Here is a 23,453-nt window from a genome sequence, read left to right on the forward strand (position 1 = left end):
TTTTATTTTATTTTATTTTTTTTTTTGAGACAGGGTCTCACTCTCACCCAGGCTGGAGTGCAGTGGCATGGTCATAACACTCTGTTACCTTGAACTCCTGGGCTCAAGCAATCCTCCCACCCCAGCCTCCCAGGTAGCTAGGACTACAGGTGCATACCACTACACTTAGCTTTTTTTGTTTTCTTTTTTTTTGGTATAGATGGGGTTTCACTGTGTTGCCCAGGCTGACATCAAAGTCCTGGCCTCAAGTGATTCTGCTGCCCTGACCTCCCCAAATGCTGGGATTACAGGCATGAGCCACTGCACCTAGCCCGTCTCTCCACCCTTAATATGTGATCACCCTTCATACTTGATCAAGTTCCTCATCCCCCCACCTTTGATGTGTAAGATCTTGGCCTGCCTTTAATCAGAACCTCATCAGTCCAGTTTAGCAAGAGACCCCCTACCTCTTAGTAATTTTCCATCCACTGACCCCTCTCACTCTGTTTGTTGGCCATAAATCCCTAGCTGTCTTCATTGTATGCAGAGGTAAGCATAATTTTTCTCCTTTATTTCAAGAGTCATGATTCCTCTTGAATAAAGTCTTTTTTTTACCATCTTAACAAATGTCAGAATAATTTTTTCTTTAACAAATTATGGTTTTGACTTGCATTTCCTGACATGTCTTTTTAAAGTGGTTTTTTTTTTTTTTTTGGTAGGCAGTATGTAATTCAGTCTTGTCTTTTTACCAATCTAACAATCTCTGCCTTTAAATTGGGGTATTTTCCCATTTATGGTTAATGTAATTATTCATATGTTTGAGTTTAAGCTTCGCATCTTGATATTATTTTCTATTTGTTTTATATTTTTTATTTCTATTCTTTTTCTGACTTCTTTCAGATTGATTGAGGGGGATGTAAGCATTTATTTTGGTAGTTCATTCATTTCCTTCATTAGCTATACCTCTTGGTTCTTTTGTCTAAGGTGGCTGGTCTAGGCTTTATAATATACATTCTTTATTTTTTTTTTTATTTTTTTTTTTTTTTTTGAGACAGAGTCTCACTCGGTTGCCCAGGCTAGAGTGAGTGCCGTGGCGTCAGCCTAGCTCACAGCAACCTCAAACTCCTGAGCTCAAGGGATCCTCCTGTCTCAGCCTCCCGAGTAGCTGGGACTACAGGCATGCGCCACCATGCCCGGCTAATTTTTTCTATATATATTTTTAGCTGTCCATATAATTTCTTTCTATTTTTAGTAGAGATGGGGTCTCGCTCTTGCTCAGGCTGGTCTCGAACTCCTGAGCTCAAACGATCCGCCCACCTCGGCCTCCCAGAGTGCTAGGATTACAGGCGTGAGCCACCGCGCCCGGCCATACATTCTTTATAATATGCATCTTTACCATCTCACAATCTGCTTTCTAATTATATTAGAACACTTTAGGTATAATGTAAGAACCTTACAACAGTATACTTTGATTCCTCCCCATCATCTTTTATGCTGTTTTTGTCATGCATTTTATTTCTACCTGTATTCTAATCCCTCAAAACATTATTATTATATTTGCTTTGAATAGTGAATGTATTATATAAATAATGCTACCATGGACTATTTATTCTTAATGTCTTCTTTTTTCTAAATTTTATTAATGTTCATATACTTGATAAATCTCTCCATTTGGCTGTTACTTTACCTTTTCTCCCCAAGGTATGTTAAGTGTTATTTTACTATCAACTCCATCTTGTTTTTAACCAAAAAAATCCATCTTTCAAGACCAGTTTTAGTAATTAGATGGATTTTTGAGGTGTTTTTCTGTTTTACTGTTTCCATTTATTCACCTTTTACACTTGATCTTAGCTGAAAGGCCAAGAAGTGATTATTCACCTTTTATATACCGTATAACCCTCCGTTTAAATATAAGTTTAATTCTGTATTTCTCTTATTATATAATTAATCATTGTACAAATTAATCTCAGGTTAATTCACTTAAACAAATTAAAACTAATGATAAATTTATCTAGAATCTGCATTTTAGATTACAATCATGTATCCATTTTCAAAATGATTCTGAGTCATCCATTGATCACTGCCCTTAAGACAACCTTAGTGCTGATTTTAGTAATGCTAGTCATAGACATGGTGGTAACTGGTAATTGTTTTTTGTTTTTTTTTTTTTTTTTTTTTTTTTTTTGTTGAGACAGAGTCTCACTTTGTTGCCCAGGCTAGAGTGAGTGCCGTGGCGTCAGCTTAGCTCACAGCAACCTCAGACTCCTCGGCTTAAGCGATCCTACTGCCTCAGCCTCCCGAGTAGCTGGGACTACAGGCATGCGCCACTATGCCCGGCTAATTTTTTCTATATAGATTTTTAGTTGTCCATATAATGTCTTTCTATTTTTAGTAGAGACGGGGTCTCGCTCAGGCTGGTCTCGAACTCCTGACCTTGAGCGATCCACCCGCCTCGGCCTCCCAGAGTGCTAGGATTACAGGCGTGAGCCACCTCGCCCGGCCGGTAACTGGTAATTGTTGCCATTGTCTTGAAGACCTGACAATTTGCATGACTTTTTAGTTTCAAGGGGATCATCATCCGCCACATTGAGTTACCCCTTTAGAGCCATGATAAACATTATTTTTCCACTTTATAGCCATGCTAAACATTTATACTACTAAGTCATTGTCATAGTATGTCCTGCGGGTTTCAAGTTTCTCATTTTCCCATATGTGTTCACATGGCTACTTTGCAGAAAAAGGTTAACATAGCAGTCCTAAGACTGCTATTTTTCAGAAAAATGCCTGCTTAGATAGATTGGCCATTGATTGACATCAAGAAACTTGGATTTTGGAAAGATTGCTACTATTCCCTGATAAAAGTGGCCTACTTGATCTTGCATGGAGGATGGGATTGAGAAAGAGGTGCAAGTTAAATTTATCTAGATCTTAAGGGGCTAGGAAACCTGTTCAGAAAAGAGTTAACATTGCAGCCCTGAAACTACTATCCTTAAAAAGAGCTGTTTGTTGGCTGGGTGCAATGGCTCATGCCTATAATCCTAGCACTTTGGGAGGCCAAGGCAGGAGGATTGTTGGAGGCACAAAATTTAGCCACATGTGGTGGCAGTCGCCTGTAGTCCCATCTACTCTGCAGGCTGAGAAAGGAGGATTGCTTCAGCCCAGGAATTTGAAGTTGCAGTGAGCTATGACCATGCCACTGTACTCTATCCCAGACATCTGAATGAGACCCTGTCTCCAAACAAACAAACAAACCAACCAACCAACCAACCCCCAAAAGGCCTGCTTGCAAGGTTAGCTTTTGGCTAGCATGGGAAACTAGGATTTCAAGAAGATCCCCACTATTCTCTAACTGATAAGATAGTTTACTGTGCTTAAATTGTTTGGGCAAACAATGTGTGGCTTATGTTAAAGATCTGCTTTCTTTCTGGGGGTCTGGAATTTTGGTGTGTCCTAGGTAAAGAGTGTGTATGTGACCAGTTCCCAATAAAAAACCTGGGCATGGAGTCTCTAATAAACTTTTTTGGTAGACAACATTTCATATATGTTGTGACAATTTATTGTTGAATGAATTAAGTGTGTCCTGTGTGATTCCACTGGGAAAGGACCCTGGAAATCTTGAGTATGGCTTCCACTGCACTTTGACCTATGTACCTTTTCCCTCTGCTGATTTTGCTTGGTATCTTTCTGCTGTAATAAATTTTAGCCATGAGTAAAATTATGTGCTAACTCCTGTGAATCCTGCTAGCAAATCAATCCTAGAGGAGATCTTGGGGACCCCCAACAGACATTGCGGCTGTAGGTTAGATCATTTTATAAATTTTGGGAAGTGAATTTATGATGAGAATTTTTGTTATATTTGTAGTTTTTATAGGAAAGTAAAAATGAAATTAAATTAACCTTTCTTTCACTTTAGAGAGGTGACTGAAGTTCGTGAAGTCATCAGAAAATCAGTTCCTCGTAATTCCTTTGAAAGTGCTGAGTACATTAAAGTCATAACAGGTTTATTAAATGCAAAAGATTTTCGTGATCGTATTAATGGGATTAAACAGCTTTTATCAGATACTGAAAATAATCAAGAGCTTGTTATTGGAAACATTGTGAAGGTAAGGACCTGTCAAAATTAATATTCATTTGAAATCTGCAGCCAATAAAATTCATTAGGGCAACGTGCTGTGGCTCATGCCTGTAATACTAGTACTCTGGGAGGCCGGGACGGGAGCCTCACTTGAGGTCAGGAGTTCGAGACCTGCCTGAGCAAGAGTGAGACCCCCCTGTCTCTACTAAAAATAGAAAAATAGAAACATTTAGCCGGGTGTGGTGGCATGCGCCTATAGTCCCAGTAACTCAGGAGACTGAGGCAGGAGGATTGCTTGAGCCCAGGAGTTTAAGGTTGCAGTGAGCTATGATCATGCCACGGCACTCTACCCAGGGCAACGGAGGAAGACTCTGTCTCAAAAAAAAAAAAAAACAACAACCGTTATCAGATCATGGCTAATCTTATTTGTATATATTTTAACTCTATCGCCTCACTGTAAGGAAAATTATAAAAGGATTGCATTCTGTATCATCTCATCTGTAAATATTTCTGCATGTGTCTCTAAATGAAGAGGACTCCCATAAAATTATAAACAACACCATTGTTATGCCAAAAAAACATTAATTCCTTAATATCAACAAATATCTTCTGAAGTGATGGGCCGTAAAATAAATAAATAAATAAAAAACAAATATCCAAGTTGATGTTACCTTGTCTCTTTCTTTTTTTTTAACAATTTGTTTACTTGAATCAGGGTCCATGAAAAATAATAAATAAACAAATAAATAAATATTGGAAATTATTAATAGTCTCAGCCTCATACAGCTTTTTATTAACCTGACATGATTAAAAGATTGTTTAGCATTCACTTTATTATATGTTGAGTTTATGAAACTTAAGGATTCCAAAGAACAAGGTATCAGCTGGGCGCAGTGGCTCATGCCTGTAATCCTAGCACTCTGGGAGGCCGAGGCGGGAGGATTGCTTGAGCTCAGGAGTTTAAGACTAGCCTGAGCAAAAAGTGAGACCCCCATCTCTACCAAAAAGAAAGGAGAAAAAAAAAAAACCAGCCAGTGTTGCAGCGCATACCTGTAGTCCCAGCTACTCAGGAAGCTGAAGCAGAAGGAGCACTTAGAGCCCAGGAGTTGGAGGTTGCAGTGAGCTACAGTGACGCCACTACACTCTATTCAGAGCGACAGAGTAAGACTGTCTCAACAAAAACAAATGAGGCAACTGAGCACCCCTCCTTTAAAAAAAATAAAAAAAAAAATCAAAGAGCAAGGTATCATTGTTAATCAGGTGAAGAAGTAATAATAAAAATTGAACTCTGCAATTATATCTAAAATTTTCATACCAAACCTAAACGAAACTAGGTCAAATCTCTATAGTAATACTTGCATGTCTGCTTCTGGTATGAATAGAAATAAAAACAGAAACTTTTCTTAAATTCTTAGAGTTAGCTAAGCTAACCTGCACCTTCCAGAAAATAGCATGTTTATCATATTTACAATAAGTCAGTTATCTGCTTACTGAACCATATTTCTCATCCTTTATTAGGATGTCTTTTGGGGTGATTTTTGAAGCCTTTTTTTTTGCTGTAAGAAAATTCTTCACTTAGATTTAGCATCCAAATTTTTATAAAGTTCCTGTTGTCTAAGTTCAGGTTAAATAGGATATTTTGTGTGTGTGTTTAAACTGAGTAAAGCAGAAGAAATATTATGAAATGCCAAGAGAATTTAAATATAATAGGTATAAACGTTATTTTACTTTAAATAATTTACCAATTTACTTTCAGATCTTTGATGCTTTTAAATCTCGACTTCATGATTCCAATAGTAAAGTAAATCTGGTGGCTCTGGAAACAATGTACAAAATGATTCCTTTACTTAGAGACAATTTGTCTCCAATAATCAACATGCTAATTCCAGCAATCGTGGATAATAATCTGAATTCCAAGAATCCAGGCATCTACGCTGCTGCTACAAATGTTGTTCAGGCACTAAGTCAGCATGTAGGTAAGAAATCTTACTTTGGTATTCAAATTGCTTTGACTTTACTTTCATACTTTCTGAGTCCAGTTTGTTTTTTGTTTTTTTTCTTCTTTTTTTCTTTTTGGAGACAGAGACTTGCTCTGTTGCCCCAGGTAGAGTGCAGTGGTGTCATCATAGCTCACTGCAACCTCAAACTCCCAGGCTCAAGTGATCCTCCTGCCTCAGCCTCTCGAGTAGCTGGGACTACAGGCCAGGTGCCAGGACACCCAGCTAATTTTTCTATTTTTAGTACAGTCGGAGTCTCACTCTTGCTCAGGGTTGTCTTACACTTCTGACCTCAAGTGATCCTCCTGCCTCAGCCTCCCAGAGTGCTAGGATTATAAGTGTGAGCCACTTCACCCGGCACTTGACATCTTTTTAATAGTATTTTCTTTTCACTAGCTTACTTTTTGGTAAGAATACAGTATATAATACAAATACAAAATATGTGATAATTGACTATGTTATTGGTAAGACTTCTGGCCAACAGTAGGCTATTAGTAGTAACTTTTTGGGGAGTCAAAAGTTATACATAGATTTTCAATAGTCCAAGAGTCACTTTCCCTAACCTCCATGTTGTTCAAGGGTCAACTGTAATTATGTAAGATGTAATCTTTGGGTGCAAGGTACACAGGACCTCCCTGTACTGTCTTTCCAACTTCCTGTGAATCTATGATTATTTCAAAATTAAAACATTGTTAAAAATCAGTAAATGTAAAAACTGCCCCCCCACCAAAAGCAATTCTCTTTCTGCTTTTTGATAAACCTGTGCTATCATTTAGAACAAGATGCCTAAGAGATAAGCAATTCTTTTTTTAATACCACGTAATAGCTCCTTTAATGCTCTAAGATATTATTATTTCCCCTTTGTTGAATATTACTCTATTAAAGGTTTCATAGAGAATTTTAAATAGTGATTAGCAATGTAGATTTTTAAAACTTAAAAGATTTGCACCTTAGAAATGAGTATGTTTTTTCCTTTCAATGCTATTATATAATGGAAAATAACTAAGATCTCATTACTTTTTAAACATATGTCTCTGTGTTGTTGTTTTTGTTTAGACAATTACTTACTTCTACAGCCATTTTGCACAAAAGCTCAATTTTTAAATGGAAAAGCAAAACAGGATATGACGGAAAAGCTTGCTGGTAAAGACTTTTAATTGTAATTCTAAAGAAACATTTTATAAACAAAGAACTGATGAGTATTTCAACTTATTTTTAGAATAGCTACCAATTCAATATCAGTACCCATGAAGTATAAATAAATTGTGTAATGATCCACAAGAGGATCTTTTACAACTTTTACCCCAGAAATTTTATTCAGAAGAATTTTATTCTTTTTTTCCAGAAAATGTGTAATCTTTCTGTTAGTAGAAATAATACAGGAAAAATAAAAAGACATTAAAATCACATATTGGTGCTCACAGGAAACTGCTATTTCAAAGTTATGTTTGATAAAATGTCCATGGGTGAAAAATGTATAAATTTTTATTTAACTACATTTGGAAAACATTGAGGTGAACTTTGAATTTAATTCCTCCCTTTATCACTTTTGCCTGTATTAATCATCATATATGGAATTCTAATACTGTACTTGAAGATCTCAGTCTTTAAGAGGAGGATTCTGCCTTTACTTCTCTTAAGAAGCCTAACTTTTTAGAACAAATGGCATGAGGAAGATGCTCGGTATATTTTAAGTGCTTTATAATTAGCAGAATTTGAACTTAATTGTTTAAAAACTCTCACTGTTTCACCATATTTTTGTGTTTCAGATATTGTTATGGAACTCTATCAAAGGAAGCCCCATGCCACAGAACAGAAAGTGTTGGTTGTTTTATGGCATCTCTTAGGGAACATGACAAATAGTGGCTCTCTGCCTGGAGCTGGAGGAAATATACGAACAGCCACAGCTAAATTATCAAAAGCACTTTTTGCCCAGATGGGTCAGAATCTGTTAAATCAGGCTGCATCTCAACCACCACATATCAAAAAGAATTTAGAGGAATTGCTCGATATGACAATTTTAAATGAATTATGAATCTTAGATAAAATATGTTATGATGAACAAAACTGTTTACATGATGACAAATGGAACTTTTTAAAAGTTACATTTTTAGTGCCTGTACTTTACGTTCAGTAAATTAAGTCAATGGCTATTTTTATTTGCAGCCTGTGAGTACATATCTATCCTATATCACCCTACTACTTGTACCTATCACACAAAACCCTAAAATAATCAATATATCCTATTATTCATGAAATCTGAGGCATGTGGGATAAATCCAATTTTAATATTTTTGAGAAAAGTCCTGCTCATTTGCACTAGTTGATAGAAATTGCAATTTATTACCCTGTATTTACAATTAGATTTGTAATTAAAAATACACTTTTTATGTAATCATGTTCTGCTATGTCTCATTACTCAGCCTTATTTTATGAAGTGGAAGTCATCGAACTATGTTATCACAAACTAAGTTTTGTGTGCTATTTGTGAAAAACATGTATTTTTGAATCAGTCCACTAATATAATTGTGCAGTATTAGCTTGCTTTTGCTGCTGTGAATGTGATATATTTGCTTACCTTTTGGGTTTAATTATCTGCATAATTGTGAAATTTAGTAGATTATAATAAAGCATGACCAAAGTTTTAGAAAACATTAAACATTTTAAATGCACGTTTAAGAAAACGTGTTGAATGTAACTTCCCTATTTTTGTGTGTGAGCACTAAATTTTATTTCTATATGTCCTGACATTTATAAAGGTGTTATTTTGTTGCCCAGTTGTGTAATTCTCAAAAATAGTGCCAGGTCTTCTAGAGCTTTTCTCAGAATTCTTGGGCTTACAAGTACTGTATGCATCTTTAAAAAAAAAAAAGGAATGTTATAAAATAAAAGGATTTATTTCTGTAGATGTGTGAGGTGTCCTATTTTTCCAATTTCCATATATGCTGAGATGGAAAAAAATATATATTGTAATACTGACCTATTACTTTTACTTGATCTACTTGATATGATATTTATCTATCACTATCTGGGTTATCATTCTAGCTTTACAGGAAATTAGCTTTGTGACCTTAGGCAAGTCACATGCCAGGTCTGGGCCTCAGCTTTTTCATCTCTAAAATGTGAGGGCTGGACTAGATGATTTTTTTTTTTTTTGGCCATGCTGATCTTCTCTGTATCCTTCCCATTTTAGTATATGTGCTGCAGAAGCGAGCACGGGACTAGATGATTTTTAAGGTCCTATCCTATTCTAAAATTTTATGATTTTATGTTTATTCTTTTTCACTGTGTAAATGACCAGTTTTCTAATGCATTTGGCTGCTTTTCAAATTGTGATTCTTTGTATTTATCCACAACTTCTGAGAAAAATACAAACAGGTTTCACTGCTATTTGAAGCTGAGCTAAAAAAAGTGTAAAGACTGGGCTAATTTTTTTATATACACTATTATATAATTACATACATACTTTAAAAATGCCTTATATTTTCTTCTAAGTGTATTTTATTATAGTCCTATAGTTTATATCTAGAGTTGGCAAACTTTCTGTATAGGGCCAGAAAGCAAATATTTTTGGCTTTGTAAGCCACAGAAAAATTATGACTTTTTTTTTTTCTTATTTTAAACAATCCTTTAACAATGTAAAACACATTCTAAGCACAGGCCATGGAAAAATAGTCCCCTGGCATAGTTTGCCAACACCTGATTTAGACACTTTCGACCTCAGTTGTAAGTCTGAGATCATCATTAAATTTTGCTTCAACCCTTCTTGATACGCATCATCGAAACAATAGTTACAGATTTTGTTTTATTAAATAGATTTTGTTTTATTAATTATGACCACTGCTCTTGTGTCACTGCACTTGTGCTAGCTAAATTTGCAGTATCCCTTGTTGGATAAATTGAAGGTAAACTTTAAATTTTAAAGGCAAAACAAGACCATTACTTTATGTGTAACTTATTTTGAATAGATACAGTTTGAGTGAGACCCAGTGATTGGTTATGAGCTCAGGGTACTCCGTATTATTTAAATTCTGCCAGAGACTTGTTCCATTGTTTTGGTCCTGCTCTTTCATGAGTAATGCTTTACTCTTGACAGAAGAGTCCTGACAAGACTATGAATTCAACTGATACTGTAATTTGGCAACCTGTGGACACAAACTTTCAGTTTGGCTATTTTTAGCTTACCATATTAGTGGATCTGAGATGTGCATTTCATGGGCCGTACATAGGATTCACCAGACATATTTGTTCTACTTCTAATTGAAGATAAGTAATTTCTGCTATAAGGGATAAAAATGATCACCCTAAAAACAAAAGACTGAACAATGATGAGATTGCTTGGCAAAAATATGTGTCTGTAGTATTAACTCCTCTTTCATTTCTGATATTAATTTATGGATCATTAAGTCTTTGGATCACTTACTTTTCAGATTTTACCCTTTCCTCTTTTCTGTTAAAATATCTCAATGTAGGAGGGGGATCACTGTGTCATGGGTGCAGTCCTCAGTTCTACCAACCTTGTTGGTCTCAGCTTCAGTGTGTATGGACTAGACTGCACCATGGACTGGGCCATTGACCCAGCCTTTTAGGCTTGTATTGTTGGTGCCCATCACCAGAATCCGCACCTGACCCTTTGCCTTTAGTCATGAAATTTCTACTTGCCCCCCTTTGCCCTTTTAGCACCTCTTTGTTCTTTTACTGGCCACAGGAGAAACTGAAAATCTCTTGTACAACATGAGCAGGCCATGGTGAGAAGGAAGTGTGCCTCAAACTAGGCTATCTAGCCCAAAATAATTCTTTCCTTTTTCCAGCAGAATCATTTAGATTTGCTCCAGCTAAGACCAATCATGGATATGGTTTCATAACCCTGTGACAAGAGAACACAAAAGACCTGGAATAGGGAAATGGTAAAAAAAAAAAAAATAAGAGATTAAAACACAAATATTTCTTTCATTTGGACATTTGTAAAGCTGTGAAAACATTACACAAATTAATAATCTAATAAACTATCCTGAAAGAGGAACAACAGGATCCAAACAAATAACTTTTCAGGAAGACTGAACTAAGGAGATACCATTTGAAGCAAATCTTAAAGATCAAGTAATCGTAGAGAGGAAACAAGCTTCATGTTGTGTTTGGGTTTAAATCTCCTGGAGCTACAATTTTAAGTTTACTTGCAGTACCAATAAGGAGAAACACTAAATATAGGAGTCTGTTTCTAATAGAAGAGCCACCACAATTTATTTAATGATGGATTTATTTATAATGTAAATGAACAAATTCCATTCTGTGAACTAAAATAAAATTTTAAGGCTCACCACCCCCACCCGCTGACTGAATGGACCCTCTGGTGGCCAAAGGAATATCCTAAAACTAAATTGCCTGCCAGGAGGAAGGAGGTCAGACATGCCTCATCATGCCCCTCTGCCTTCTTGGGAACATCCTTTGTAACTCATTAACAAACCTAAGGATATGCAAGACAAACCTACAGACCCTCAATTTACACAACAAATCTATGTCTGGTGGCTTATCTCTGATAAACAGCAACTATGTTAAAACATTCCAATCCCTTAGACAAAGCTTCATGTCTTTAACCAATTACAAGCCAAAGAATCTTTAAACCCACCTATAACTTGCAAGCTCTGCACTCCCCTCCCCCTGCTTCGAGATGGCCCACCTTTTTGGGCCAAACCAATGTATGAGTCCCACGTATTGATTTATGACTTTACCTGTAACCCCTGTCTCCCTGAAATGCATAAAACCAAACTGTAACCCAGCCACAGCCAGTCCACTTGCTCAAGGCCTCTTGGGCATGGGCTCCGGGTCTGATCCTCAAATTTGGCTCGGAATAAATCTCTTTAAAATTATTTTACAGAGTTTGGTTTCTTTTCTGTTGACAATTCCCCAGAGCAAATATATTCTGTAATTTAAATGATCCATGTGGTGTTTTCTACACCTTTTCATTGCATGTTACATTTTGAAGAGAATAAACAGGAACCTTGTACTAAATAGCTCAGAAAGATACTGTGATTAACAATAGGCATCACAAGAAACATTTTACTCTTTTATCAATCAGGACCCCAGAAGGAAATAGATGGCAAACCAAAATCAGGATAATTTGAGAAGGGACTATTTACAAAGGCAGGGTTTAGGGAAACCCAGAACCTGAAAGAAGAAAGAGATATAGAGAGGGTCAGCTTGATCAGAGCTGAGATTCCCACATAGAGGGAGCTAGGGAATAAATACCGTGGCCTCACTCTTCCCTTCCATTCTGTCAGGACTCTGTGTGGGCCACACCTAACCAGAAACAAGGGAGAAGAGAACCCATTGATGTGTCTATAAGGGTGTTTCACGGTGAGCACGTGTATGTAAACCCATCTTCAAAGGCCAGAGGAGCTGAGAGGCCAAAGAAAGAGACCGACAAATCTAGTTTCTCAGAAATAAACTCCTAATAGGGATTTAGGAACAGAAGCCATGTATCAGGCAGCCTCAAGACAGTGCATCCCTGCACCTGGCCCTTCAGAAACTATCCTTTATACAGCAAGCTTGTTTGGTAAAACAGGTGTAGCTGGTCATGTCTCAGACCCTCTTGCAAAACTTGTGACCACTGGGGAAGTTAGATATGTCTCTTTATGAGGGGTTATCTACGTTACAGGCATTGTTTTTTGACCTTGCTGTGGGAATGCCTTGGCATGTAGAAGTAAAACATCCCATCCTTCATTATGGCGGTTTTACTTTAAGATGGCATTACTCTTGCTATGTAACAAGCTATTCTCCTACAAAGGGTCAATCTCTCCAGAGAACAACAGGGCAGAGAGTTGATCTGGAGTGGCAAATGGAAGAAATACATTACATGAATAAACAACACCTTTTCCCATCTGTCACATTTCTTTGTTCTCTCTGTTTCTGAGATCACCTGACTATAAATACTGTATTTTAGAGCCCACTACCTCCTAACCACATTATTTGGTATAATATCTTTTTTCTTCCCAAAGCTTATGATTTGGATACACAATTTTTTAAAGTCATCTAAGGCTAAATCAATATTGCAAATAATTTATATTTTTATTAGTGGGGAGCACATTCTAGGTAGAGGGGAAAAGCACATTGAAAGGACTCATAAAAAGGTTCTGGGAACAGTGGGTTCTGTGGGGTTAGAAACACTGAGAAGGCTGGTGTGATTATTAAAGACGGTATTTTTAGTGTGGAAGAGTTTAGGTTTTTCTTACAAACAGTGGGGCAAACCAGCACAGGTTTTTAAGCAAAAGAGGGAGAGCAAAAAAGGTAAAATGTAGAAACCTAGATAAAGGGAAATAATGAATCTACAGTGAATAAAGTTGAAGAAGCAGGTGGAGTTTTACAAAATGGCTATTCAAGGGGACGTCATCTCAGAGATAATCTTATTTACTCATGAAGAATTTGAGGCCACCATAGGAAAGACAGAAAGAACCAGAAAGGGAGTGAAGGTTGTGCTAGTCAAAGCCACTAACAGTGCTGGCAATAAACTCCTGCCTTTCTTCCCAATAAATCACTCCCATAACAGCTCCTTCCCATAGCAAACAACAAGGACAACAATGATTAAACCTGTAAAAAGCATGGCCACACTGTCAGAGAATCCAAAAAAGTTACCTTGAAGAGCAGAGGAAGCAAATGGAAAGGGAAAGCTGCAACTAGGTGCAGTTTAATGGAAGTGAAAGGTAGAAAAGAAGATTGGATTTGATATTTGGAAGCAAAGATGCTGTTGAGGGAATTTATTATTAATAGAGTTGTGGACAGGAACCACTATCTTGCAGAGAAACATTTCTGAAAGGAAAGAGATTCCAGAGGGGGAGTTAGAGTCCAGTTGTGATATTACTAGCCCTTGAGTAAGAGATTACATGGTAAGTGATGGATGAATGTAGGGGCGCAATTGTAACAGAATCTTAAAGGGAGAGGGACCAGATTTGAAAGAAGAAAAAAATAATTTAAGGTGGGGATGGGGGGATACAACTGAAGAAAACCACTAAAATTGTCAATACAAAGCTCCCTCCATTTGTCCAGAAGATAATTTTACATAACTTAAACATTTTTTTTATGATTTAATTTTAATTTTTTCCTTGAGGAGACGTAGCCTGGGCTATAAAATGAAGGTGTGTTTCCTACATATCCCTTTAATAGTGACAAAGATTCTTTGCTTGGCCAACTTTAGTCTGGTTTCTGAATCTTCTGCTAGGCCCATCATCTGTGCATGTCCTTGTCAAATCTAGTTGTAGCAAAGAACCTTGCTAAGTCAGTTTAGCAAGAACCCCATCCTGGGTATCTGTTCCCAATACCTGATCAGCTTCCTCATCTCCACCACTCCCCAGGTGACATCTGATTATCCTGGCCTGTTTTTAGCCAGAATGCCCCTTACCTCTGATATTTCCTCTTAGTAATTTTCCACCCACTTACCTCTGCTCCTTGGCTATGCATTCCCACTTGCCCATGCTGTATTGGTAGTCGAGCCCAACATCTCTTTCCCCATTGCAAGATTGCTTCGCAGTCATGCCTATACCTATTCCCATGGTCCTGAATTAATCTTCCATACCGTCCCTTGACAAGTGTCACTGGATAGTTTTTTCTGTAACGACAGTGTTTTCTGCAAACCTTGAAATCCACAACTGTTTCATCTTCAGGAAACCTGAGTGTGTCCAGTATCCATACCATCTTGAAGTCTGAGGGTTTAAGGCTGAATTTCTGCCCATTTTCATTTTCAGGTAAATTTTTAGGGGTAAAGCCAGGGCAATTGTTGGGAAACCTTGCCCCAAAAGAATAACGATATTCACTTTTTCCGGGGAGGGGGTGGTGAGGGAAGGGGTCGGGGCGTTGTCTGTGTTTAAGATTAGGGGTGTGAAAGGCCCTGAGGCCCTAAACACCGTTTTTTGGGCTGGGAATTCCCCACGGGTACAAAGCCAGGTCTGAGCCGGCGGCGGGGGCGGGGCTGGAGCCGCCCAGACAGTCTTTAGCCCCGGGAGGGCGAGGCCTGCGCGCTGCGGACCCACGTGACTCTTTCGCCTCCCGGGACACCGACGCATGCGCACTGTGCTTTCGGCTAGGCTGGCGTGTCGCTGGTGGCGGCGGCGGCGGCAGCGGCGGTGGCTGTGGGGACCCAGGCAGTGGAAGTGCCATCTTCGGCTAGGTTGGCCCAGGCTTTGGCTCATGGCATCAAGCGACATCCTTCGTAAGGTCAGCTGGGGTGGGTGCCTTGAAATCAGCTGGAGGGGGTGATACTTAGGGCAGGAAGGGGCCTGCCGTGTTTCAGGCCGCACTGGGACTGCGGCCTCCCTCTCCCGCCCTGTTTGAGGCCTGGCTTGGTCCCGGCGCCCAGCTGTCCATTCCTTTCTCCTTCCCACCTGTTGGGTGGAGGGGTGCGAGGTTTCTTACACCAAACGTTTCTCTTGACGGGTGCGTTAGGTCGGGCGGGTAAGTGTGGGCCTCATTCACCTGGATTTAGGAAGAGATTTGAGGGTAAGTCTGAAGCTCTCACTTTACCTCAGAGCTGGAAACCAGCGTGACTAGGACGGCTGGAAGTGGAAGGGGCCCATTAGCAGCCGCCAGAGGATTGGGAGGATGTAATATAAATTGTATTAATAAAGTATTTGCGCGCCTTATAGGGTGAGTTCTCTGACTTTTAACTAGCAACACTTTCGGGGCCCTAAGTCACAGCACCCCGAAGATTAGCCAAAGCTTTTGGCAGAATAGGATAAAAACAGAAAAATCGAACATAAGAGATCCTAGTGGGATCTTTTAAAGGAATCTAAGAATGTTCACCTTTTATAATTAGAGATCACCACTGGTGTTTTTTTCGCTCCAAAATCACATAAGTTAATAAATACTACTTGCAATTAATAAATACTACTGGAAGTTAATAAATAATACCGTTTAATGTATTATTGATGATGCTATGGTACTATATAATTTTGTGCTGATTCAAATGTTACTTTTTACTTTGATGTTCCTGTTGTCTTATGTTCGAGGACTTCAGGTTATTTGGCCACTGATCTAATTTGTTCAGAAATACTTTAAACTTTTCTACAGCTGGAAAGGGTGAAGTTTAAGAAAAAGTTTTATGCAGGGAAGTATGAAGCTCATGCTGGCACTGAAGTGTTTTGGGCTCTATGAGAGCGAGGTGGAGTGGGAAAAAAAAGCAACTACTGTCAGGTTTCCCTCCCCACAGATTTATAACCTCATTCTAGAGTTGCAAAAGTTGAAACTTTCCAGTGTTCATTCCCTGGTGAGGATAAAGGTGATGGAAAGGAGTTCCACTAAGAAGACTGTTTCTTTGATTGTGAACTCTGAAATAATTAGGGGTTGACCAAATGTGGCTACTTAGTAAGTGGTAGGAGATACTATATTTCAAGTGAAAATAGAAAAGCAGAATATTTTTTTAGTCTCAGAATATTTTTACTTGCTTACCTTGTAGTTGAATAAGAAAAAGAATTTTCAAAGTCAAATGGTAAAAATTGTGTGTTTTCTGAGGTGTGTTAACACAAATAATTCTTCATAAAATACAGGACGTTTTAAAAATTAAAAATAGCCAAAGGAGGAAGAAAGTAGTAGTAGTTCCAGGCAAATGGTAATTTTTTCAAAGATCTGGAGATGATGCAAACCTTTATGTAAATACATATACAAAGTCTAGTTTCTGGAACATAATAAATATTTAATATGTAGAAACTTAAAAAAGGTCAGTCTGTGAACAATCTGCTTAGCCTCCAAAAACAGTTGTCAAAACCAGTGCTTATGATAGGCTCTTTTCTTCTAACATCTCAAATCTCTAAATTGGTTTATCTGTAGATGAGGAACAGTGATTTGTGGATTGCAAAGCTAGTTGATTTGCTGTACCCTAATTCCTGACTTTCAATCTTTAGTGATGACTTGAGATTTTTATATATTGCTCTGTTTATGAAAAAGAATAACCAATGGTACAATTTTTCAGTACCTCTACAGGCATAAGAGGCATATAGAGGGTAAAAAGAATGTATAGATCAGATGTCCCATTTTAAATCATTGGTCATTTAAGTCATCCTCCAAAAGACCTTTTAAATTTTAAAGTGACATGGTGAATTGTTATATGTTTAATGTATATCATAACTATACTAAAAGTAAAATGTATTATTTTTTAGTATATTACATATTCACTTTATAATTTATTATGTTTCCTTTTATACTTGTGTACTTTATGCCTGTCATATGACTTTGTAAGGAAGTATAATGGAATCAAAAAGTATCAATGGTTTGGTGAGTCGAGAAAAGGAGTACTTTTGTTAGTCTGAGGGAAAAGCCTGTGTTAGGGCTCAGACACAAAGAATCTAATAGGCTCTGGAAATGGCAATGAGGAGGAGTATTGTAGGATAAATACTTTTGGAAAGTTTAAGTTGGGACCAGATATATCACTCACTTGTTCAGAGGTATTTATTGTGGTGTTATATACCAGGCATTATTTTAAGTTTTAGGGACATAGCAGTGAACAAAACCAACAAGGCCTCTTTCTTACTGAATTTAATATTCTAATGATATTAATTTAGTTTATTTGGAGCAGTAGTGCAGTAACGTTTTTAAAATTTTTTGACTGCAACCCACAATAGGATGTACACGTGACATCACAACCCAATAAACAGTTGCATTGTTTGTATGTTTCAACAATATGCCTTAATGTGTGTATGCACTCATATATGTTTTTTTCTATATTATATTTACCCATTTAAAAAAAATGAGAAGCTGATTTGAAGCAGTCTATAGTTTGAAGAACATTGATCTATTGGGAAGATAATAATTACTTAAATTATATTAGAGTGAATGTAAAGAAGGGGATAGTTAATTTTTTTTTTTTTAAGAAAAAATATGGAACACTTCATGAATTTTTGGGTCATTCTTGCATGGGGGCCATGCTAATCTTCTCTGTATTGTTCCAATTTTAGTATATGTGCTGCCAAAGTGAGCATGGGAGATAGTTAACTTTTTAAAGCTTATTGTTATTTTTGATTGACAAATCATAATTATATACATTTATGGGGTAGGGGATAGTTAATTTTTATAGCAAGGTATGTGTGAATGGGGTTAGAGAAGGTTAAGTAACTTGCTCAAAATTCCCTAATGAGTAGCCAGGCTAGATCATTAATTCAGTTCTGTTGACCTAGAAAGCCCAAACCCTTAACGATTCCTATTTGGTGATGAAAGCAATATACCAGGCTTCAGTATGGGTGACTAAGGACTCTGATGTTATTAGTTTATTATTCAATGAATTGAGTGTGTACTAGGCCTCCAGGTATACTGTATCTCTACATATGGGTAGATCTGGTCCTTGCCCTCAAGAAATTTATAATCTAGTAGGGAAGATAGACATTGAACAAATATCACAATTGTGATGTGTGTCCTAGAGAAAAAGACAGAATGCTCTGGGAGCATCATTGGGGGAAATCTAACTTATTTGGAGGATGTGAGAATACTTTTCAGGAAGTGATGTTTAAACTTGGCCCAGAAGAAAGATTTGGCTTTAGTCAGTTTGAAGGTATTGAGTGAGAGTGTAGGGTAGGGTAGAGGGATGGGAGAGCATTCCAAGTAGAAGAGATGACATATACTAAGGTTCCTAAGGTGAAAAGAATGGGATCGGGGAAAAGAAAAACAAAGACAAAAAGCAAATAGAATGCCTTGGCTGTAAAAGTTAGTAGGGAAGAGTTAAAAATTTTGGTATTAGGATGGGGTTGAATCCTGGCTCTGTTCCTTACTACTTATATACATTTGGACAAGTTATTTAACCTTAATAAATTTTGGTTTCACTATCCTTAAGAGAAAAAAATGGCATTTAACAAAATATTGTTCAATAAATAACATCTCTCTTTATCAGTAATAGCTAGTAATTGCAGTCATAGCAATGCAGATGACGTGGCTTCATTCATTCATTCTTTCAAAAATAATGAGTGTATTCTATGGGCCAGGCAACTCAGTATACAATAGGTGAATTGGACTTGTGGGTATATAATTACATTAAAATGTTATGAAGTGATATATTTTACTGGGCAAAGCATTGTGATCAAAATTTTTTTTCTATTCTATTTTCCATTTGAAAAAAAGGAAAAGAAGCAAGCTGCAGTTTGAAAATTACTGATATAGTAGGGAGATAATGATTACTTAAAACAGTAGCATGGGAGTGTAAATAAAAAGGGCTGGTTAATTCTTACAGCAGGGTATACTAAATAATTAAATTGTTCACTATTATAATTCATTCTGTGGATAAAAGAAAAAAAAGTAGAGCAAGGTAAAGGGGATCAGGTATGCTGGTGATGGGAGTGAGTTACAACTTTAAATAGAGTAGCCCAGGTAGGTCTTATTGAGAAGATGACATTTCAGGAAAGGTTTAAAGGAGGCGAGGAAGGTAGCAATGTAGGTATCTGGAAGATTGCTCTAGGCAGATGAACAGTAGTGCAGTAGTGCAAAGGTAAATAAATGATTGGAGAGGAGGCAGTGGGCCATTGGAAGGACATTGACTTTTTTGTGTGTGTGCACTTTTTACATTTATTTTTAGAGACAGAGTCTTACTCTGTCTCCCAGGCTGGAGTGTGGTGGCACACTATCGTAGCTCACTGCAGCCTTAAACTCCTGGGCTTAACTGGTCCTCCTGCCTCAGCCTCCCAGGTACCTGGGATTACAGGCATGTACTGTGTGGTGCCTGATAGGAAGGACATTGACTTTTACTCTGAGAATAAGCAGTGGATTTATGTTTTTAAAAGATAGTAGACTGGGCACGGTGGTTCACAGCTATAATCCTCATACTTTGGGAAGCTGAGGAGAGAGGATCACTTGAGGTCAGGAGTTCGAGATTAGCCTGATCACCATAGCGAGACCCCTTCTACAAAAAATAGAAAAAAATTAGCCAGGCATGGTGGCATGTTCCTGTAGTACTGGCTACTTGGGATGCTGAGACAGAAGGATCCCTTGAACCCAGAAGTTTGAGACTGCTGTAGGCAGATGAGCTATCATAACGCTATTGTACTCTCACCTGGGCAACAGAGTGAGACCGTGTCTCAAAAAAAAAAAAAAACCCTAAACCCAAACAAACACCCCCCCCATAACTAGCTGCTGTGTTGAAAATTGGGGACAGGGAGGTGGGGGTGGGGTGGAGCAAGGAAGAAGCAGGAGACATAGAGGAGGTTATTTATAAAAGACAATAGTAGTTTTCCAGTTGACATGAGTGGTTTGAATGAGGATTGTAAGAAATGACTTTCTGAATATATTTTAAAGATTTCCTAACAGATGAGAGAAAGAGAGGAGTCAAGGATGACACCAAGATTTTTGGCCTGAGCAACTGGAAGGAGGGAATTTGTATCAGTGGAGATAGGAAGGCTATGGGTAAAGCAGGCTTTGGGGGAGAAATGAGGAATTAACTTAGGGACATTTTAATGTTTGAAATGACCACATGTGTGCAAATGATATCAAGTAGGCAGTTGGATGTATGACTGTGGAGTTTGGAAAACAAGTCTGGGTTGGAGATGGAAATTTGGAGTCAGCATATAATTAGTATTTAAAACCATGTGTGATTAGGGGTTAATGGAGATAGAGAGGGAATATGGCCAAGGACTGAGTCCTGGGGCCTTCTTACATTGAAAGATCAGAGAGAAGAGCAGCACCCAGTCTGTCTCAGGAGTGTGTCACTCAGGAGAAGGAGTGACAATGAGATAGGAGTAATACCATGAATTGGTGTGACCTGGAAGCCAAATGAAGAAAGTATAGTCGTCCCTTGGTAATCTCAGGGGAATGGTTCCAGAACCCTCTGTGAATACCAAACTCTGTGGATGTTCACGTCCTGCAATGGTCCTGCGGATATGAAGTTGGCCTCCATATCCTTGGGTTTTACATTGCTCCAATACTGTATTTATTTTCTCTTTCTTTTTCTCCTCCCTTCTCCTTTCTTCTCCTCCTTCCCCTTCCTCCCCTTCCCCCTTCCCTCCCCCCTTTCCTCCTCCCTTTCCTCCTCCTCCTCTCCCTCCTCCCCCTCTTCCCTCTTCCTTCCTTCCTCCTCCTCCCTCCTCCTCTCTTCTCTTCCTTCCTCCTTCCCTTTTTTTCTTTCCCCTCACTCCCTTCCTCCCTCCCTTCCTCCCCTTCCCCTTCCCCTTCCCCTTCCCCTTCCCCTTCCCCTTCCCCTTCCCCTTCCCCTTCCCCTTCCCACCTGAGCAAGAGCAAGACCCTGTCACTAATGAAAATAGAAAAATTAGCCGTAGTGGCATGTGCTTGTAGTTCCAGCTACTCGGGAGGCTGAGGCAGGAGGATGGCTTGAGCCCAGGAGTTTGCAGTGAGCTATGATGACACCATTGCACTGTAGCCTGGGCGACAGAGCAAGACTCTGTCTCAAAAAAAAAAAAAAAAAGAAAAAAACTTTTACATGTTTTATCTCATCTGATGTTCTTACCAACCCTATGAAGCAGGTGTTTGTAAGTGTTATTAGTCACATTTAAAAGTGAGAAAAATTAAGACTGACCTAGAATCACACAGCTATTAAGAGAGAAAAGTAGGACTCATTTCCATCCCCCTTGTTCTTTTTAATATTTGCCATTCTATACTTGATCTTCTTATGGTGTGTTAAAAGCAAAACTTTGAACAAATTAAATCTAACAGTTCATTTGATCAAGAACAATTCATGAATTGGGCAACACTCAGAAGCAGAGGAGGTTCAGAGGGTTCTGGTCTGCAATGTGGGAAGTCAGTATTTATAGACAGGACATGGAAGTAAAAGTACAGAAATAGTTTGATAGGTTACAGCAAGGATTTGCCTTATTTGGATATGGTCTGATCAGTTAACTGCCTTGATTGAGACCCAGCTATCTCCTACAGAAATTGAACTCCTAAGTTAGATTTTGGTTCCTTTAAGTACTAAGTTAGGTTGCAGGTGTTTTTTGTTTTTTGTTTTTTGTTTTTTTACATAGGAACTCAGTACTCAGCCAATGACCTCCTGCTTCTTTAAATAATTAACAGGTGAAAGAAAGACCTGTAGTTTCTAATTCCTAGTCTTTTGTACTTTATATTTCCTAATTTTGTTGTAATTTAGATGTCTTTTTAAAAATTATGGTAAAAACCACATAAAATTTACCATCTTAATCATTTTTAAGTGCTAATATGGTTGCAGAGCAGAACTTTTTTATCTTGTAAAGCTGAAACACTGTGCCCAGTAAACAACAACTCTCTTTTTCTCCCAGCCCCCAGCCCCTAGTAAACCTCCATTCTCTTTTCTGCTTCAATGAATTTGACTACTTTAGATATCTCATTTGAGTAAAATCATATAGTATTTGTCTTTTGGCTGATTTCACTTATGTAATGTCCACAAGATTCATGCAGGGTGTAGCCTATGGCAAGATTTTCTTTCTTTTTAATGCTGAATAATATTCTGGTGTGTGTGTATGTATGTGTATATCACTTTTTTTTTAATCCATTCATCTGTCACTAGGGTTGCTTGCACCAGGCTATTGTAAATAGTGCTGCTGTGAACATGGGTGTATAGACATCTCTTCGTGTCCCTGCTTTTGATTCTTTTGGATATATACCCAGAAGTTTTATTTTTAATTTTTTGAAGAACTTCCATATTGTTTTCCACAGTGGTTGTACCATTTTACATTCTCACTAAGATTGTACAAAAGTTCTAGTTTCTCCATGTCCTTGCCAATATTTCTTATTTTCTGTTTCTTTGTTTGTTTTTAGACGGGGTCTTGTTCTCTGTTGCCTGGGCTAGAGTGCAGTGGCATGGTCATAGGTCATTGCAACCTCAAACTCCTGGGTCCTGGGCTCCGGTGATCCTCCTGCCTCAGGCTCCTGAAGTAGCTGGGACCACAGGTGCATGCCACCATGCCTGGCTAACTTTTCTATTTTTTGTAGAGATATGGGTCTTACTATGTTGCCAGGGCTGGTCTTGAACTTCTGGTCTCAAGTGATCCTACCACCTCAGCCTCCCAGAGTGCTGGAATAACAGACGTGAGCCATTGCACCTGGCTAGATTTGCTTTTTCTATTATTTCTTATCAAATCCTTATGTCCATAATCTGACTGCACTCTGCTTATTCTGCTTCTTACCCTTTCACTTCCCCAATACAAACTCTCATCATTCTGGGCATTCTGTCTCTACCTTGGTTTGCCAATCATCATTTCCACCTTCTTGTCTGCTGTCAAAAAGTGTTGTCAAATAGGTTGTTTTGCATTCTGGAATAATTTATCATTCTTTTTAAATTATTCCAAAACCTGTGATTTTTCAAAGTTACCACCAGGTTCTGTATATCACAAAGCTTTCTAGATTGCTATCATTTTCAACTGATTTCTCTAATATTTGACTTTGCTTCTTTTGATATTTTAATTTCTCTCTCTCTTTCTAGATATAGTTTTGTACTTTTTTTTGAGGCACGTTTC

The 23,453-nt window shown here is 38.0% G+C and overlaps 2 protein-coding genes, 1 non-coding gene and 1 pseudogene across 3 annotated transcripts in view; 2 read left to right on the forward strand and 2 right to left on the reverse strand.

The window, feature by feature from the left end:
* Positions 1-8,086, forward strand: part of TOGARAM1 (TOG array regulator of axonemal microtubules 1) — a 73,488-nt gene extending 65,402 nt beyond the window's left edge. Inside the window, exons 17-20 of the mRNA XM_069464589.1 lie at positions 3,893-4,082; positions 5,811-6,030; positions 7,108-7,194; positions 7,821-8,086. Coding sequence (XP_069320690.1) covers positions 3,893-4,082; positions 5,811-6,030; positions 7,108-7,194; positions 7,821-8,086 — 763 coding nt within the window. The remainder of the gene's footprint in view (positions 1-3,892; positions 4,083-5,810; positions 6,031-7,107; positions 7,195-7,820) is intronic.
* Positions 8,087-9,168: 1,082 nt separating this feature from the next.
* LOC138381105 (U6 spliceosomal RNA) lies at positions 9,169-9,268 on the reverse strand (annotated as a pseudogene).
* A 5,905-nt stretch (positions 9,269-15,173) lies between these two features.
* PRPF39 (pre-mRNA processing factor 39) overlaps positions 15,174-23,453 on the forward strand; it is a 32,037-nt gene continuing 23,757 nt past the window's right edge. Inside the window, exon 1 of the mRNA XM_069464590.1 lies at positions 15,174-15,255. The gene's annotated coding sequence lies outside the window, so the exon portion shown is untranslated. The remainder of the gene's footprint in view (positions 15,256-23,453) is intronic.
* LOC138381027 (U6 spliceosomal RNA) lies at positions 17,905-18,011 on the reverse strand. The gene has a single exon (XR_011232981.1). It is a non-coding gene; the product is annotated as a U6 spliceosomal RNA (small nuclear RNA).

The sequence above is a fragment of the Eulemur rufifrons genome, chromosome 2 (assembly GCF_041146395.1).
Source record: "Eulemur rufifrons isolate Redbay chromosome 2, OSU_ERuf_1, whole genome shotgun sequence".
NCBI lineage: Eukaryota > Metazoa > Chordata > Mammalia > Primates > Lemuridae > Eulemur > Eulemur rufifrons.